The sequence below is a fragment of the Setaria viridis genome, chromosome 9 (assembly GCF_005286985.2).
Source record: "Setaria viridis chromosome 9, Setaria_viridis_v4.0, whole genome shotgun sequence".
NCBI lineage: Eukaryota > Viridiplantae > Streptophyta > Magnoliopsida > Poales > Poaceae > Setaria > Setaria viridis.
In genome coordinates this window covers 36,406,423-36,423,295 of record NC_048271.2, presented here as the reverse complement: position 1 = coordinate 36,423,295, position 16,873 = coordinate 36,406,423, and the positions used below count along the sequence as shown (strand labels likewise).

Sequence of the window (16,873 nt, the reverse complement as noted above, 5' to 3'; positions counted from 1 at the left end):
CCACAGATCTGCAGGTGACAAATTCAAGAGGGTTTTTTCTCTTTTTGCTCTGACTTCCTGCTTATGCCCAACCGGTAGCGAGTGCGCCAGCTCTGAGTTCTATACAGCCATTCACATACCTGACAGGATAATCACAATTGATTGGGCTATTGTAGTTCTTGACAAGCTTGTAACATCAATATCAAAATACCCAGCAAAGAAATCATGCACCACAGCAGCTTTGGGCGGCTGCACCTTTGCAATGATGGTAGCGTTTTCTGACACCCCCCTCTTCTACTGCTATCGCTTCATAAAGCACACACACATGATACACACCACGCGTTTTATTTTCCACAACTTATTTACTCTTTAGCAATTAGAAATGGCAAACTTTTCATGACCACACTGGTATCAATATTATTACACATATAGAAAAACAATGCCATTGTAGCAATGCAAAGAAACATCCACACTCATCATTGTTTATTTCCAGTTCGGAATAAAATAAAGTTGTTCCAAATTATCAAACTAGATTCATTAACCTTAATGTTTTGTTCTATAGAATTTTCTAATAGATGATTTTATTACGTGTTATTGTACAATTGTCTCATTTAATGTCACCTTTCCCTTTATGATTACCCACACCTAGGTTGTGTATTTTGAACTTCTCGACACATCTGAACTGAACCTTCCTGTCTCTGTACCACGAATAAGTCTCTGGTCAACTGAAAATGTGTCAACATACATTGAGCTTGATAGAATCAATGAGGGCAGCAACAACTTTGGCAGGACCATTGTAAGTTATTCATTCTGTGTTCCACTTTTCAATTTTGTTTTCACACAAATTTCTGTAGCTACAACGAGAGAACTCCCAGAACACATTCCTTTTTTATCCTCTTCTCTAACTCTACACTTTTTTGCCCCCACCAGCTGAGAGAGATGAAAAGAACTCCACTGCGGCCACGTAAGCTCACACATGGCATTTTTCTCGACACATAAAATGACCTTGAACAAATTCTACAATCTATACTCCTGGTCAAACTTTCAGTGATGTAAGTATTAATAATCCATTCATTTCTCTTGCGGCTTTGTTTAAATTATTTTTACTCTCTCGTTTTTTTCCCAATCAGACACACACGCATGTTTCAAACATCATTTTCTTTTCTTTTTTCAGGTTAGGGAACAATTGCAGTTCACTTATGATGAGAATTGGAATGGTTTTTATCAAAGCAACAAGGCCTATTTTAATTTCACACATTGTTAAAACAGCAACCATCATACGCCAAAGCAATAACAGCAGGGTGTGCAATTTTTCAAATATATTCAACAGCAAATGCTCAATCAAGACTCCTGATTCTGCCACACCATATCAGCTATCCTCAGAAAACCAGATTTACCTGTATGTACCACCACATCGGCAGCTACACCAGACGTTTCAAAAACATTCGAGCTTCAGGCCCAACCCATCAACCACACCAACGCTCCCTCTGATATCAGTGCTACACAAACCAAAGCAAACCCACCAGCCGCAGATAAAATGGATGATGAAGACACAATCAACTTTCCAGAAATGCAAGTGCCAGATATAATTGACATCCAACCAGATGCTAATAAGGAAATTTTCGAAAACTTCATGCAGCACTTGGAAGTTGGAACCATTGGAGTCATGGGATGAATTTGATACCCTGCCCAAGATGAAGACTTCATGAATGAGCTACATAAAATATTTTTTGCAAACAATACACAGCCAGCTCCATTGGCCCCATTGGAGCGAGACAATCAGCTTCAAAGATTAACATGTTCATTAGAAAAAAATTGGGTGGGGACGGTCCCCAAAGTACTCATTGTGCGGACCTACCCCAGATTCTTGCCACGTGTCGACTCAGCCGATCCGATAGCTGCTTGAGCGCGTGACCTGGAAAGGCTCAGCTCGGCTCCCACCAGACGACCAACGTGCGGCTTGGCTCCCAGTCCGCAGCTCGGCTCGCAGCGCGAACACTTTTGGCCTTATCCGCTCGTCGCCGCCGATGCTGCCTTCGTTGTCCGCGACCGTTCGTCCGTCCCCAACCTCCGCTACCGCTAGTGTAGTTGCCTCATTCTGCGCCAGCGTCTGCCTCAACCGCCGGCGCAGTCACCTTGTCCGTCGCCGTCCCTCTCGTCCCTTCGAGCCATAAACGATTTGGTTTGCAGGAGCTGTCCTGACGAAAATCAGAGAAAATGGCAGGTGTCCCGTGCCGGAAATCAGCAGCTCTGGTATTGGAGTCTACTGCTGGTAACAATTTTTCGGTAGATGGTGCAGTTTGAGTCATAGAGATTGATTGGTTTTTTCTTTTTAAGAGTCGATTGATTGGTGTTTCTTCTCAGTATGGATGCAGAGGAGGAAACCATCAGAGAAGAGGAAAGCGAGCAGAAACTGTCAGGAAACAAATTTTCCCTGAAAAACATGTGGATCAGTGGATGTTTAATGGATTACAGACATCACAGTCCGGATTTCACCCCTTTTTTCTTTTTCAAATTACACAATATTCCATACTTTGTCCGCGTCAGTTCTTCTCTTTCTTCTTCATCATATCTTCCGAATTTTTCCTGTGAACTATTTGGTTCGTGGATCCCAGCATAAATGATAAACTATCCACATGGATTGCTGTTTGTAATGCAAATTAGTTCTGTCCTCCAGAGATCAGGTGAACATTGTTCACAATCAGAATCAGCGTACATCTTGGACATCTAACCAAAATCAATTGGTGAGGTTCTACACAGAAGTGGCAAAGCTCCTTGTGTTCCCTGTTTTCAAGAGAAAAATCAGTCACGAGAATGACCTGAATCATCAAAATAAGAACATGAAATTTAGAGGAAAGGAAGCTAGTACTCCCTTCGTTCCAAATTGTATGTCATTTTATATTTTTCATAAATATTATTATGCATCTAGATATAGTGTATGTCTAAGAGCATAATAAAATCTATGAATCTAGAAAAATTAAAACAACCTGGAACATGATTGATGTGGAACTTATATCTAAAGCAAAGAATAGAGCCAATTCAGACTGCTGCACACAATCATATTTGGAAGTGATTGGATCAATGGAGGTGAGAAGATGCGGTGCATGCTCTTACTGCGGTAGAGGAAAAGGGATCGTCGACGAAGACGACGGAGTCGGCAGCGAACAAGCAAGGCCACGACAGCGGCGGACGAGCAAGGTGAGGGAGCTGACTCCGCTAAGCTGTTGGCCTAGGAGCCAAGCCGAGTTGAGGGAGCCGATTAGGTGGGACATGGAGCATCAGGTGTCGGATGTTTGGAGTCGCCACGCGGCATGCATCCAGGACGGATCCTCACGGTCAGGACTTTGGGATCATTTCCACAGAATTTTTTTCATGCTTGCCCCCCCTTCCCAAAAAAAAAGTGCACCTGCCAATCCTTGATCGAAGAGGAGCATCCGTCACAACTTCAATACTTTCAAGAAAAGACCGCTCCCCCTATCATTTGACGTGACACCAAACTGGGTAAACCTGATTAGGGGGACACCTACTAAACTTTAGCACTGATACATTGGATGTTTAGGTACTAATTAGGAGTATTAAACATAGTCTAATTATAAAACTAATTACACAGATGGAGTATAATTCGCGAGACGAATCTATTAAACCTAATTAGTCCATGATTTGACAATGTGGTGCTACAGTTGCTATTTACTAATGATGGATTAATTAGCCTTAATAGATTCGTCTCGCGAATTAGACTCCATCTGTGCAATTAGTTTTATAATTAGCTTATGTTTAGTCCTCCTAATTAGCATCCAAACACCAATATGACCCTGCTAAAATTTAGCATCTTGTATTCAAACACCCCCTAAATCTGAAGCTCCAACCTCTACAACAAGAAGACTATCATTGAATGAGCTTGCGGTTGAAAGATTGAATAAAATAGCTGCTCGGAAAAAGAAGCTCAAGTTCGAGGAAACGCAGAGTGTCGAGACAACTCTGCAAAAAGACATCAGCACACCAAATTCTCACACAGCAATTTTCTGTCCCCAACGAAACACAAGCGACTGCAGAACAAAATGGAAACATGATGACATAGAAGCGGAAGTTTGGGTGGCATAACAAAAAGGGAGTTCAAAGCTGCATATGCACGGTCAGCAAACAAAATCCCGCAACCACAACCATGCAAAGTGTATGATGACACCAGTAACAAGCCCACTACATCTGAGTAGCCTACCATAAAAACATACCAAGCTGGCACCTCACACCCATTTATTCGTGAGGACTGTGATTGGGATGAGGAAACACTGAGGCAACTCGATGAGTCCATTGCAACAGCCAAAAGCTCCCAAAAGACACCGCCAGAAAATATGATACCCATGAGGCCACTAGTATACCGCCATGTCTTTGTGTCAACACCCGTGGAGAGATCTGTACATCAACACATTGTTAATAACATCCCCGGCCCATATCCCACCAGGAGGTATATCAGTTTTTTCCTTTTTTTTGACCATACTGTACATCTAGTGGACAATTATTTTCTTTTTCCACACAAGTTATGTACTGATACATCATCTTTTTTTGCCCTATAATGATTTCTTTGTTTTTTAATTGTATCAGCCCAAAAATAATAAAGATGGTAAAAGTCAATTGGGTCGACCATCGTACTTTCGGGCTATCATTGCAAGTTTATGGATCAATTTCACATCATGTCATGAACATTATGCGAGTAGCTATCATGGAAGCTCAGTTCACAAAGCACACACGGGGATTGCTACTAAAAGGAGAGTGCGAGAAGTTTATACTCAACTATAAATTAGCAGTAAGCTCTTTTTCGGCATCCATATCCATGTACAGATCACAGAAAAACAACATCAGCAAATCCAATAATTCACGCCTTCTTTCCTACGGAGTCCTACAAGACCCTCAGCTAATCCCAAGCGAAATTGCTGCCAGTCTTGCTGAAAAGAAGATTGGTTTCAGGCTAGACAACGCTGATTTGGTAAGATTTATCTTGTCACCTTATTAGACACCTCCTGGTACAGTTCTTTTTTGCGTATGTATTGTTCTGAAATAATTTCCCTAGTCCTTTTCTTTGCTTACCCCTCACACACCTCACGACTCTTAATTTTGACTATTTTTTCCTGCCAGGTTTTTATGCCTGTCCGGAAGAGCAGTTACTGGTACCTTGTCGTAGGCAATTTCAGAGACAGGAGGTTTGAAGTGATATGCCCCTTCAAGGAGACCCAAATAATCCAACAAGACGCCCTCACTGTTGTTTCAAACTTCAAACTTCAGAAGGGTATTCAAGGCTGTGCATGCAAGATCCACAAGAGTTGACATCTACGACATGCAAACAGTGATTGGAAGCGTATCAAACTGTGATAACCAGTTAAGTTCAACCGTCATAACATAATGCTGTTCATATCATTTTTCCTGTTTTCTTTTAACAACAACGTACACAATGTTTACATTTCACAATAGTTTATTCGAGTTCACCAAAAAGTTTTTAAAATACTGACTATGAATCTATTTTTTTCATGGAACTCACAATCAAGTTATGACAGTGGCGTATATGTTCTACAGTTACTATTGTCGTATGATGGCATGACTCACTTCCATTTCAAGCAAGTAAGCATCATCACCAGGCTGACACACATACCTATCCATTTTTCTGGTTTTTCCTATTTAGTAACCTTTTCCAAAATTGTTGTTTTAATATCTATATCCACAGGAACATGCCAAACGACTGTGCGAATCACTCACTTACTACTTATGCACTCATGAGGAAAACCAACTTATCATGCCTGAAATAAGACAAATTGTTGAACAACACGTAAGTAAAAACAACCTCATCAAAATACCCCTCCCCTTGCGCGCGCTGAACACATGTTTTACTCTTTCCTTTTTTTTTCCTCTTGTGCAGGGCATTCAACTTGATAACTACGCAGCAAGAGTAAAAAAGGTATGCCCGCTAAATGCAACACACCTACTTAACAATGAATACGTGCGTATTCTACATGGGAGGGTATAACACAGAATGACTTCTCTTGCAGTTATCCATATAGCTACTAATTTTTTTAGACACATTTCCCTGTATCAATTATTTTTTGGAAATCACTTTTCGTACAGATTTATTGTGTTGTATGATAACCAAAGTTTTTCCTTTTTTTTTCCCGGATCTGATGCTAGCATACACGCATTTGTTCAACATGACATGATCACACTGGTAATAATTTACAAAAAGATGTTCAACCACAAAATTTTTGGTTCATACTTCAAGGTTTTTCAGGAAAGTTTTCCTAGCAAAAATCAAGTAAACGAAGTCTTCCACAAAGATATACAAAAAGTGGGAGAATATGTAGTGGAAACCACCTCGTAGGTGGAATCTTGGAAACTCCCACCATGGACTATCAGATTGGAGATGTACGGTTAGGTACAGTTCCTCAGAACATTTTCCATTTAACCCCGCGTGTTTTACTGTACACCACCTACTTCCCAACAGTACTATCTCAGTGCAATAAATGCAACCCTGCAGTTGCAACTGGCCAATAGTTCGAGTTGCAATCGGTCTACACTATGAGTTGCAAATACTGTAGACCATTGAGATATTCCTAACTCAGTTGGGAAGTCGGTGGTCTATAGTATTTGCAACTTTGAGTGTAGACCAATTGCAACTCGAATATGACTCCAGTTGCAACTGTACTGTCAGAAAGTAAGTGGTGTACAGTAAAACACGGGGGTATATGAAAAATGTCAGGGAGGAACTGTACCTTGTTGCTTGCACCATACATCTTGGATTTGACGGTCCATGGTGGGAGTTTCCAGGATTCCACCTACTAGATGGTTTCCACTACATATTTACCCTACAAAAAGCATACATGCTGAAAACTTTCTGTCAAGTTATCTAAAGAGAGTCTTTTGTTTTAACTTAAGTTATTTAAAAATTTAACAATGAAAGTCATCTACTGATGCATCATTGTTTTTTTCCCTATTTCCCACAGGCCCAGCAAAAATTAACAGACTACATGCGCAAGGAAGGAAATGCATCAATGCGTGATCCTTCATTAATCTTATACTTTGTACACTATTGGAAAAGAGCTCTTATTTATAAATATGTCAAACGGAGGATATTTTGTGGTGTAAAGTTTATTAAAAAATATTTCTTATTTTATTGATGTCGTTAAAACTAACTTTTCTTTCTACTCCCCCACCCAATTTTTATTCCCCATTTCCCACGGTCCCGAATGTTTTTGGTTTGCTAAAAGAGAACCAGTAGCGCGCTCAATTGGAATTGCAGGTTGTTGCTGAGCGGCCCAGCAACAGCGGTGGGCCGGCATGACACTAAAATATATTTGGCCGCCACCCGCTGCATGCATGCTCCTACGCACACGTACGGGAAGGGAATGGCTGACGGAAGAAAAAAGGGAAAGGGAATGATGCTATCGAAAGGGAATGACGTTGTCGGAGATGACAGACGCGTCCGCCCGGAAATTAGATGGCCCGGTGCAGAACCTGGTTGGGTTCCAATATTTGCTCAATTAAATCGAAGTCATGTCTAAAAATTTAGCTATCAGTTAGTTCGTTACTAAAAATTTGGCATACCAATATTTTAAGTCAAATCCATGGCAAGATAATGTAAACTTCCTAGAGGTACAGATTGTCATATTTTTCCAAAAAGCAAGCGAACATCTAAAGTTTTACCCTAATTTTAGTATCCCTTGATTTTTGCAAGCCCTGATTTTAGCATGCCCTCATTGAAAGGGTCTTTGATGTCGCTTAGAGGAGGGGTGAATAGGTGAATCTGAAATTTTACAAAAAACTTACAGCGGAATTAATAGTTTACAGAAACTCCAGAGATTTTCAAGATTCTCCGCAACTTGCTGAGATTCCGTAGAAATCTACGGAGTATCTCAAGATAATGAAAAACTCACAATGCGCCTAATTAAAACTCAACCAAAAGTACCATTGAGTTGTTTCCAAGCTATTTCACTACCTGATAACTCAAACCTTCTCAAGAGATAGGTCAAGATGAATCCTACAAATGAGTTAGCACGAGCAACAACTAGTGAAATCAACAAATCAAGCATAAGAGACTCAAAGATTTGTTTACTGAAGTTCGGATTCCTTCACCGAGAATTCCTACGTCTTCGTTGGGTGCTTCCAATGAAGCTAGATCGCTCTTAACCCTTTCCCCATTTTAATTTTTGATTTCTTCCCTTGCGGAGGTGAAATTAAAGCCTTCACAAACTTCCCATGGCACAACACAGGCTTGGGTGCTCACCGGGTGACGCCTAGCCGTTTAGGAGGCTTGACCTCTAAGAGTAACAAGCGCCACGAAGATCTCTTGCTATGAACTCGAGTGCTTAAGGATGGATTTGCTCTCTTTCACTCAATCGTTCAATCTCTCAACCCAAATTTTTTCTCTTCTCAAATCTCTTACAATCCTAGAGATGGGAGGGCTCAAAAGAGCTGTGGAGATGTGTTTATCGTGTGGGGAACCAGCAACACTAAATGGGAGCTTTGGGCAGTTAAGTTATGCAATCTCTAGAAAAACCTTCGAAAACTCCGGAACCCCAAAACTAACCGTTAGGTTCAAAAAGTTCCGGAAACTCTACAAAATTCTTCGGAATCTTCGCAACTTACGGAATCTTCGTAGAATTCTCCGGAATTTCCATAGGTCCACTAGATAGCACAAGACACCTCAGAGAAAAGACCATAACTTTTTACTCTGGACTCTGAATTCGATGATCTTGGACTCTACGAAAAGCTTAGTCAGAGGAGTATCCATTCCCACTGAAAACAAGCTTCAAGACCACCTAGTGCAAGTGTTGTGACAAGTGTTTCTCTCATGTTAACACTTGAAAGGTTAGATTTGAGCACCGAGACATAAGTGAAGTTATCCACATTGCATCCCTGTTGATAGTACGTCGTTACCTATACTCAAGATCAAAGAATAAACACAATATCAACCACTTGAGCTTGAACATAATCATCATGCCGTTTTTTTTCAAAATCACACTTTGAGGGGTTTCCAAGTATTTCTTTCTCTTTCTTGAGCATTATCCTCCTTGAGCTAGTGACTTGATGTTCCTCAACATATATGATCAATAATCAACTTGACAAGCTCAAGTCACCTCAATTATTGTGATCCAACAATAATTTGATGCTTTGCAATGCTTCACTTTTCGTGGCTTGATTGGTTCCTCGAAGTTCTTCCAAGCACTAGCTTCTTGATCTTGTTCGCTTCAGCTTATTCAGCTGGCTTATCAGCCATCAAACAGTGTTTTCCTCTCACAACAAATCAGCCGTTTCAGCTTTTCAGCCGGCTTATAAGCTAAAGCGAACAGGCCTAACCCTAGCAAAGATCCCATGGCTCAAGCCGTCGCTTGACCAAACTTTGCTTAGTTCCTCGTTGCTAATCACTTGCTTTACTTCTTCCTCCAATCATACCACTTTGAGTTTAGCTTTGCTTTGACATCAACAATGAATACCCATTTAAAATCCATATCTTCGAATACTTGAACTTGATTCATACTTGAATATTGTTCTTATACAAACATTATGACCAAGTAATCTTCTATCTTAACTTTCCTTGAAATACTAATAAGAAATGCCATCCATGTGACCAAGCAACCTATCATTGAAATTCCATTCAGTTCACCATTGCTCTTGATCACATATATTATTGTTGTAATCTTGATCAATCCTCATGCATTTTTCAACTTTTTTTGATTATACAAGCAAACAACCAATGAGACCATACAATTTCACTTCTATCTTTATCTCTTTCACTTAATTCAATCTTTGCTTGTCATTTCTTTACTTTTGCATGCTTCACATGACATGAGCTTGACTTTATCATTTCTAATAAAACCTTGCCAAAGCTCAACAAGCTCATTAGTCCTTTAATTACTTCTTCCTTTCAATCACCAAAACCCACAAGAGGCCTATATGCTCTTTCACTCATTTTGGCTGGGCAAAAACTGGGAGCAAACCAAAGAGGCTCGCAGTCATTTGGGCTTTAGGATTTAGGGGGTGTTTGGTTCTTTAGTCCGGACTAAAGTTCCTGTCACATTGAATGTTTAGATACTAATTAGGAATATTAAATATAGACTAATTACAAAACCAATTGCATAGATGAAGGCTAATTTGCGAGACGAATTTATTAAGCCCAATTAGTCCGTGATTTGACAATGTGATGCTACAGTAAACATGTGCTAATCATGAATTAATTAGGCTTAATAAATTCGTCTCGCGAATTAGCTTCCATCCGTGTAATTAGTTTTATAATTTACTCATGTTTAGTCCTCCTAATTAGCCTCCAAAGATTCGTTGTGACATGGACTAGACTTTAGCTTAAGGATCCAAACACCCCCTTACATATGCAATTGAACTATCTTTGTTTGGTCTTTACGTTGACTGTATGCATGGTTTGGCCAGTTCCACGTTTTGGCATCATTTCATACATGCTGCGAAGATTCAAAACTAAAAACTTCTCTTCCTCCGATCTTCCCGTCCCTTAATCGCAATGCACGCAATCACAGCGCTCTGCTCTCGCGCTGCTGCTTGGTAGACTACACATTTTATTTTGTCGCCTGAGTGACGATGTGTAACACACCCCTTCCAGCCGATTTGTAATATTAGATCTACACAAACATATTTCATATATGTATGGAATAGTAAAAGTAACACACACCTTTTGATGCATTATCTTTTCCTTTGATATTACTATTAGGCCCCGTTTGGGATGAAGGAATTGGAATCTATTTAATGGAGTAGGCTAATTTATGTTGGAATGTGGCATTCCACAACTTTCCAAAGTTTAGATATAAGCCTATCTTAAATTCATGGGGTGGGAGATGGAAATTGATTCTATAGATTATGGTTATTAGAATGGAATTCAATTCTTATAGCACGCTCTTAGACTCACTTCTCTATAGTAGAAGTGCAGCATATAAGTATCTCTCCCATATCACCAACTATAATATACAACTATATTCCACATACAATTATATGAGCTTAATTAATTTGTGTCTAAATTATAATTATTAGGATGGAATTCAATTCCAATGATCCAAACGGGGCCTTACTTTTTTTTTTGAGATCTTGATATTACTTTTACTGCGCAACCCTCCACCTGAGCTGGGCCTGATTGAGCGATATCGGCCCAAACAGCAAACCAAGAATCACACGGAAGCGGAAGCGGAACATAACCGGGTCAGACTTGCAGTCCGTTTCGTGTTCGGCTACATGCCGAGTCCGAGGCTCCGAGCTCTGCTATGCTGCAACTACGAGTCGGAGTAGGCTCATGTAGTCGTTTCCGTGATATAGTCGGTCACAAGCGCCTTTTTTCAACTAATAAATATAACCGTAGAACACAGGCGTTCCAGCGTTGCGTGAGCAATAATTTTAGATATTGATCGAAAAAAGTCAGGTGATTAGAGGCAACCATCATGTCGACGTCCGGCGAGCGCTTCGCCAACCGCGTGCTCAGCATCCACCGCTTCATCAACCGCAGCCTCGTTGGCAGGCTCCTGCCGGGCGCGAGGACGAGCACGGTGGTGCCCGCGGCGGCACCTTCCGAGCTGGTACGCCGGCTCGGTGACAACGCGTTGGTGGTCGATGCGGACGCGCTGCTCCTGAACCCGTCGCGGGGCGCGGCGTTCCCGCCCTACTTCCTCGTCGCCGTCGAGGCGGGCGGCTACATCCGGGGCCTCGTCCTGCTCGCGCTCTACCCCGTCCTGCACGTGCTGTCCCACGGGGCGCGCGCCAAGGCCATGGCGTTCGTCTCTTTCTGCGGGCTGCGGCGCGACGAGGCGGCGAGGATCGGAAGGGCCGTGCTCCCCAAGCTCTTCTTCCGAGAGGCGTCGGACATGCGCGCTATCGAGGAGCTCAAGGCGTTGCCCAAGGAGGTGAAGGTGGTGGCCGTGACCCGGACGTTCCCGACGGTGATGGTGGAGGCGTTCTTGAAAGAGTACGTGGGGTTCAATGCGGTGGTGGGGAAGGAGCTCGAGGGAGGGCAACGATACCTCACCGGCGTTATGACCGAGTCAGAGATCGACATGAAGAGGCTGGCGCGCGTCCTGAAGCAAACCCAGAAGACCTCGTGCATTTCCCCGAAGCCCATGGTGTTCCACGACGGCCGGCTGGCGTTCACGCCGACGCCGGTGGCCGCGCTCGCCATGTACATCTACTTCCCCTTCGCCGTCGTCCTCGCCGTCATCCGCATCGCCATCTACGTCCTCCTCCCGTGGCGCCTGTCGAGCGTCGTCGCCGGGCTCACCGGGGTGAGGGTGCGCGTCATCGGCGCCACTCCTGCGGCAGACGACGGCGACGCCGAGGGAACGGGCAAGCCCCGCGGCGGCCGGCTTTACGCCTGCAACCACCGCACGCTCCTGGACCCGATCGGCATCGCCTGCGCGCTCAAGCGGCCCGTCGCCGCCGTGACGTACAGCCTGAGCCGCCTGTCGGAGGTGCTCTCGCCCATCCCGCTCCGGCGGCTGACCCGCAACCGCGAGGAGGACCGGCGCCGCATGTCGTCGATGCTGGCGCGGGGCGACGTGATCGTGTGCCCCGAGGGCACGACGTGCCGCGAGCCCTACCTGCTCCGGTTCAGCCCGCTGTTCACCGAGCTCGCCCTCGAGGTGACCCCCGTGGCGGTCGACGCGATCACGACGGTGTTCTACGCCACGTCCACGTCGCCCGTCGCCAAGAGCTTCGACTCGGTCTACTTCCTGATGAACCCCCGGCCGGAGTACAGCGTCCAGTTCCTGGAGCCGGTGAACTTCGAGGAGAGCGGCAAGAGCAGCATCGAGGTGGCCAACGAGGTGCAGCGCGCGCTAGCCTCCGCGCTCGGGTTCGAGGGGACGGCACTCACGAGGAAGGACAAGTACCTGCTGCTCGCCGGGAACGAAGGGGTCGTCAAGACCAAGTGAAGCAACAGCTAGTTTGACATGGTGTTCCAGTGATTGGTTTTTAATTTGTTAGCAAGTACAGTAGGAGTGGTAGTCTGATTCAGTAGTGTCCAGAATTTATCTTTGCCGTTAGTTTCGTCTTGTTTCTTTGGCAATATGTTTGCACGTGCAAGAATGCTTGCTGCTCTGTTTACATTTGCTTTCTAATTTAATGCTTCTTTAAATTTTCACAATTGATATTGTCTTAAACATGCAGAAAAAAACCATGATTGGTGTTGTGAATCATTAGATCAATTACCTTAATTATGTTATTAATTAAACATATGATTATTACATGGATTAGTGATGTCATTAGCAGTTAAGGGAGACACCTTTTAGTAAAAGGGCCACCTCATGAAGGGGCCATGCCCTTTTCGAACTGTCACCCCATGCTCTTTAGGCTTATATAAATATGTAAATAGTACATCAATGAGATCATCCTATTCCATTATATCATTCCACTTTTCACTTTCCAATACGTTATCAGACACTTTGTTCTACACTGAGCGCAAGAAGAAGGACAGAGGCCAGAGGGCCTCACCACCAGAGGGTAAGATGGATTTTGGACACTTACGCTTCATTGCCATAGAAAATGGCTTCCTTGTTCTTCCTCTCGGTGGCCAGCGCTGGAACCATGACAGACGCCCAAGGTTTTGCTTCTGCAATAGAAGCGGCAACTTCTTTGCACACCATGGCCACCGTCCTACAGGACGCCGCGGTCGCCGCCTCCGTGGTGGCTGAGGATGCCGTGTCTTCACTGAATGGGGACGCTAGTCACCTCGTCGGCACAGTCCTTGCCGTACACCACCACAGAGCCCAGGCCAACGGCCTGGCCCCTCACGGCCCGCAACACGCCAAGCGCCGACGGCCACAAGCAGTTCCACCGGTACCTCTTTCGAGCACACACGTACGGCTACGCCACCGTACACCGCCGGTCTTGTCGTCACTGGCAAGAACTCCTCCACTGCAACTCCTCTTTTGATGCCCACACCACCAGAGGAGCCACCTCGCCGTCCTCTGGTGCTGAGGATCCACTGTCCACGGACCACCACAGAGGGTATTGGGGTCATCCCTGACCTCAACTCACTGGCGACGGCAACAATGGTGGCGGCTGGCATCGCCGACTTTGGCCCTCAGGCCGGTCCCTCCACAAACGGTGGCCGCCACGGTGCCATCACCTCCTTCACCGCCGCCACCATGATCTTCGGCCTCGTCGGGAGTACAACGATGATGCACCCGAGCTTTACCATCGGGACCATGGTAGCACGCCGCGGTGTGCCGCCGTTCTTCAAGGACGATGGCGCCTCCATGCCTGCATCCTCTATGACAAGCCAGGCGGCGGCGCCCGCTGCACCTAGTTCCCTCAGCCACATCATGGCCGTGGACAGCCGCTTGGGACTTTGGCGCGGCACCTGGAGCCCCGCCACGTTGGGGCTCTCTTCCGAGAGCTAAGTGGTCGGCCAAGGATGGCGGCCGGCGAGAGGTCAGCAACTAGGGAGGGGCTGTGAAATGGAGGCTGAAGCACGGGATGGCTTGACGGCGTTGGTGGCGCAGCCACCATAGGCTGGCTGCGGTGGCTTAGGGGGAGTGGCCGGTTAGGGTTCAACTCGCCCTCACCCTTTATATGGGCCACCTATTCGGCCGCCTGGGCCTGCCATAGGCTGGAGCCGGCCTGCAGGCCATGCTGTGCTGGCCGGGCCGACCTGGGTCGCAAGGCCATCAGGCTAGCAGTGCTCACGGTCAGGCCGCTGCGGCCTGCACAGCTTGGAGGCTAATGGGCTGCCACGGGCCAAGCCCAGGCCGGACGAGGCCACCTTGCCTCCTCCTCCATTTTACAAGATAGCCCCCAGGCTTACCTTTATTTACATGTTTAGAATATGCTGTTCTGCATGTTTATGTTTTAACCCTTGGATTGTTCTGTAAATATGTGTTGTCATGCACATTATTAGATATACCATCAGGTATTAGCACCTATATAATAAGGATGCCAACTTTACTGCAGTAATTGAGCATCATCATGATTCGCAGATCTTTCATTGGTGTTAGAACAATCTTTACATATGCAATTTATTTTTTTGCATGATTAATACTTAATCAATGTTCTACATCAAGTAGAACATAAAGCAAAATTAAAATTAAGGCCTATACATATGATTTTGGAACAGCACGAGGTGATAGGACCTAGGCATCGGCTGCGATAAGTTCTTTTCTAAGAATTTATTAGCCTAGAGACCATGCTTTTAGGCAGCTTTTACTCATTACTAAGAGGTCTACATCTTTTTGATGATTACCTTCAAAGTGTATATCCAATTTTCATATAAATGGACAACATTGAATATGACTATCAAGTCATTTATTCCTACATGAATTAAAATGTCCTATACCTTAATTTTTATTGTAAGAATCATCTTACATTCACTATTTTGCTCACTTTACAACATAAATTTACCTCAGTAAATTAATCCTATACATGGTTCTCTTATGTAGCAAAATGGCTCATTTAATCAACAAAGATTTCACTGAACTTGCAGCAGATGGTACCAACTATCTGACTTGGGCTATGGATGTAAAAATAGTGCTTATAGCAAAAGATTTCATTGGAACACTCAATGAACCTAATCCACAAGCTCCTATTCCTGAAGTAGACAAGTTCAGAACCTTGCACTTTCTAAGGCATCATCTTCATCTAGATCTAAAAAATGAATACATCATGGAAGATGATCCTAAGAAACTTCGGGATTCACTCAAAGAGCGCCATAATCAACAGCAAATTGTAATTCTGCCAGAAGCAAAATGCGAGTGGTCTCTACTCCATCTTATGGATTTCAAATTTGTTGAAGAATACAATTCAGCAGTTCACAAGATTTGTTCCAAGCTTCATTTCTGCAATCAACCTTTGGATGATGCAGAAATGATTGAAAAGATTTTGTCTACAATCTCCGTGCAAATAGGATATTGCAACAACAATATTGCCGCCACAACTAAATCAAATATTCTGACTTAATATATGATTTACTTCAAGTAAAAAAACTTGATGAGCTCTTAACAAAGAACCATCAACTGCGCCCCGTGGGTGCAGCACCTCTGTCTGAAGTTCACTTCAATGCTCAGAATAATAACAAAAAGTTTGGTGGTAAGAAATTCAAAAAGAATTTCAAGGGAAAATGGAAGAACCAGAATTACTAGAAAGGCAAAGATTCTAACAAAGGCAAATGCACTTTTAAGAAACATAATCATCATGACAACTCTCAAGTTTGTCAGAGGTGTGGTTGTCAGAGCCACACCACTAGAAAGTGTCACACTGCCAAGCATTTGGTTGATTTATACCAAAAATATATTGTAAAGCAAGTTCGTGGGGATAAGTTTGAAGTGCACTTCACTACTCAATCTACTGACATCAGTTGCTCCAAAGATGTTCCTGCAGAACACAACATGAGAAGATCCCACCACAGTTGGATGACTTATTCAGCACTGACGACATGCTTGTGGATAGCACTGATGACGTGCTCGTGGATTTTCAATCCAATGACATGTTTGGAGACATGAATTAGTGTCCATGCTCTCCAAAAGAATTTAGTTCTATAAGCCATATTTATGTAATATTGTGTTGTAAATATTTGTTGTCTCAAGTATTGTAAGACATATGATACTTATTTAAATAAAGTATGTATATATAATGTATGAGTCAAAATCTTAATTTTGATTTACTCATTTTAGATTACCCTATGGGGACAATCCAAATGGAGGAAGAAATTTGTTTGGTGGATAGTTGCACCACTAGCACCATACTTAGGGAAATTAAATATTTCCAAACTCTCAAAAAGAGTAAAGGAAATGTCACAACTATCATGGGCTGTGATGCTGTGATTGTTGGTTCCAGTCCGGCCACAATAAGTCTCCCTATGGGCACTCAAATAGTAATTGAGGATGCACTCTTGTATCCTGATTCAACTTGTACC

At 43.7% G+C, this 16,873-nt stretch overlaps 1 protein-coding gene and 1 long non-coding RNA gene across 2 annotated transcripts; both read left to right on the top strand.

The window, feature by feature from the left end:
- Positions 1 to 2,044: 2,044 nt before the first annotated feature.
- LOC117840860 (uncharacterized) lies at positions 2,045 to 2,616 on the top strand. The gene is made up of 2 exons (XR_004637102.2): positions 2,045 to 2,251; positions 2,344 to 2,616. It is a non-coding gene; the product is annotated as an uncharacterized lncRNA (long non-coding RNA).
- Positions 2,617 to 11,414: 8,798 nt separating this feature from the next.
- Positions 11,415 to 12,896, top strand: LOC117835597 (probable glycerol-3-phosphate acyltransferase 3). Its single transcript, XM_072290508.1, has one exon. The coding sequence runs from the start codon at positions 11,415 to 11,417 to the stop codon at positions 12,894 to 12,896; it is 1,482 nt and encodes a 493-aa protein (XP_072146609.1).
- Positions 12,897 to 16,873: the final 3,977 nt, after the last annotated feature.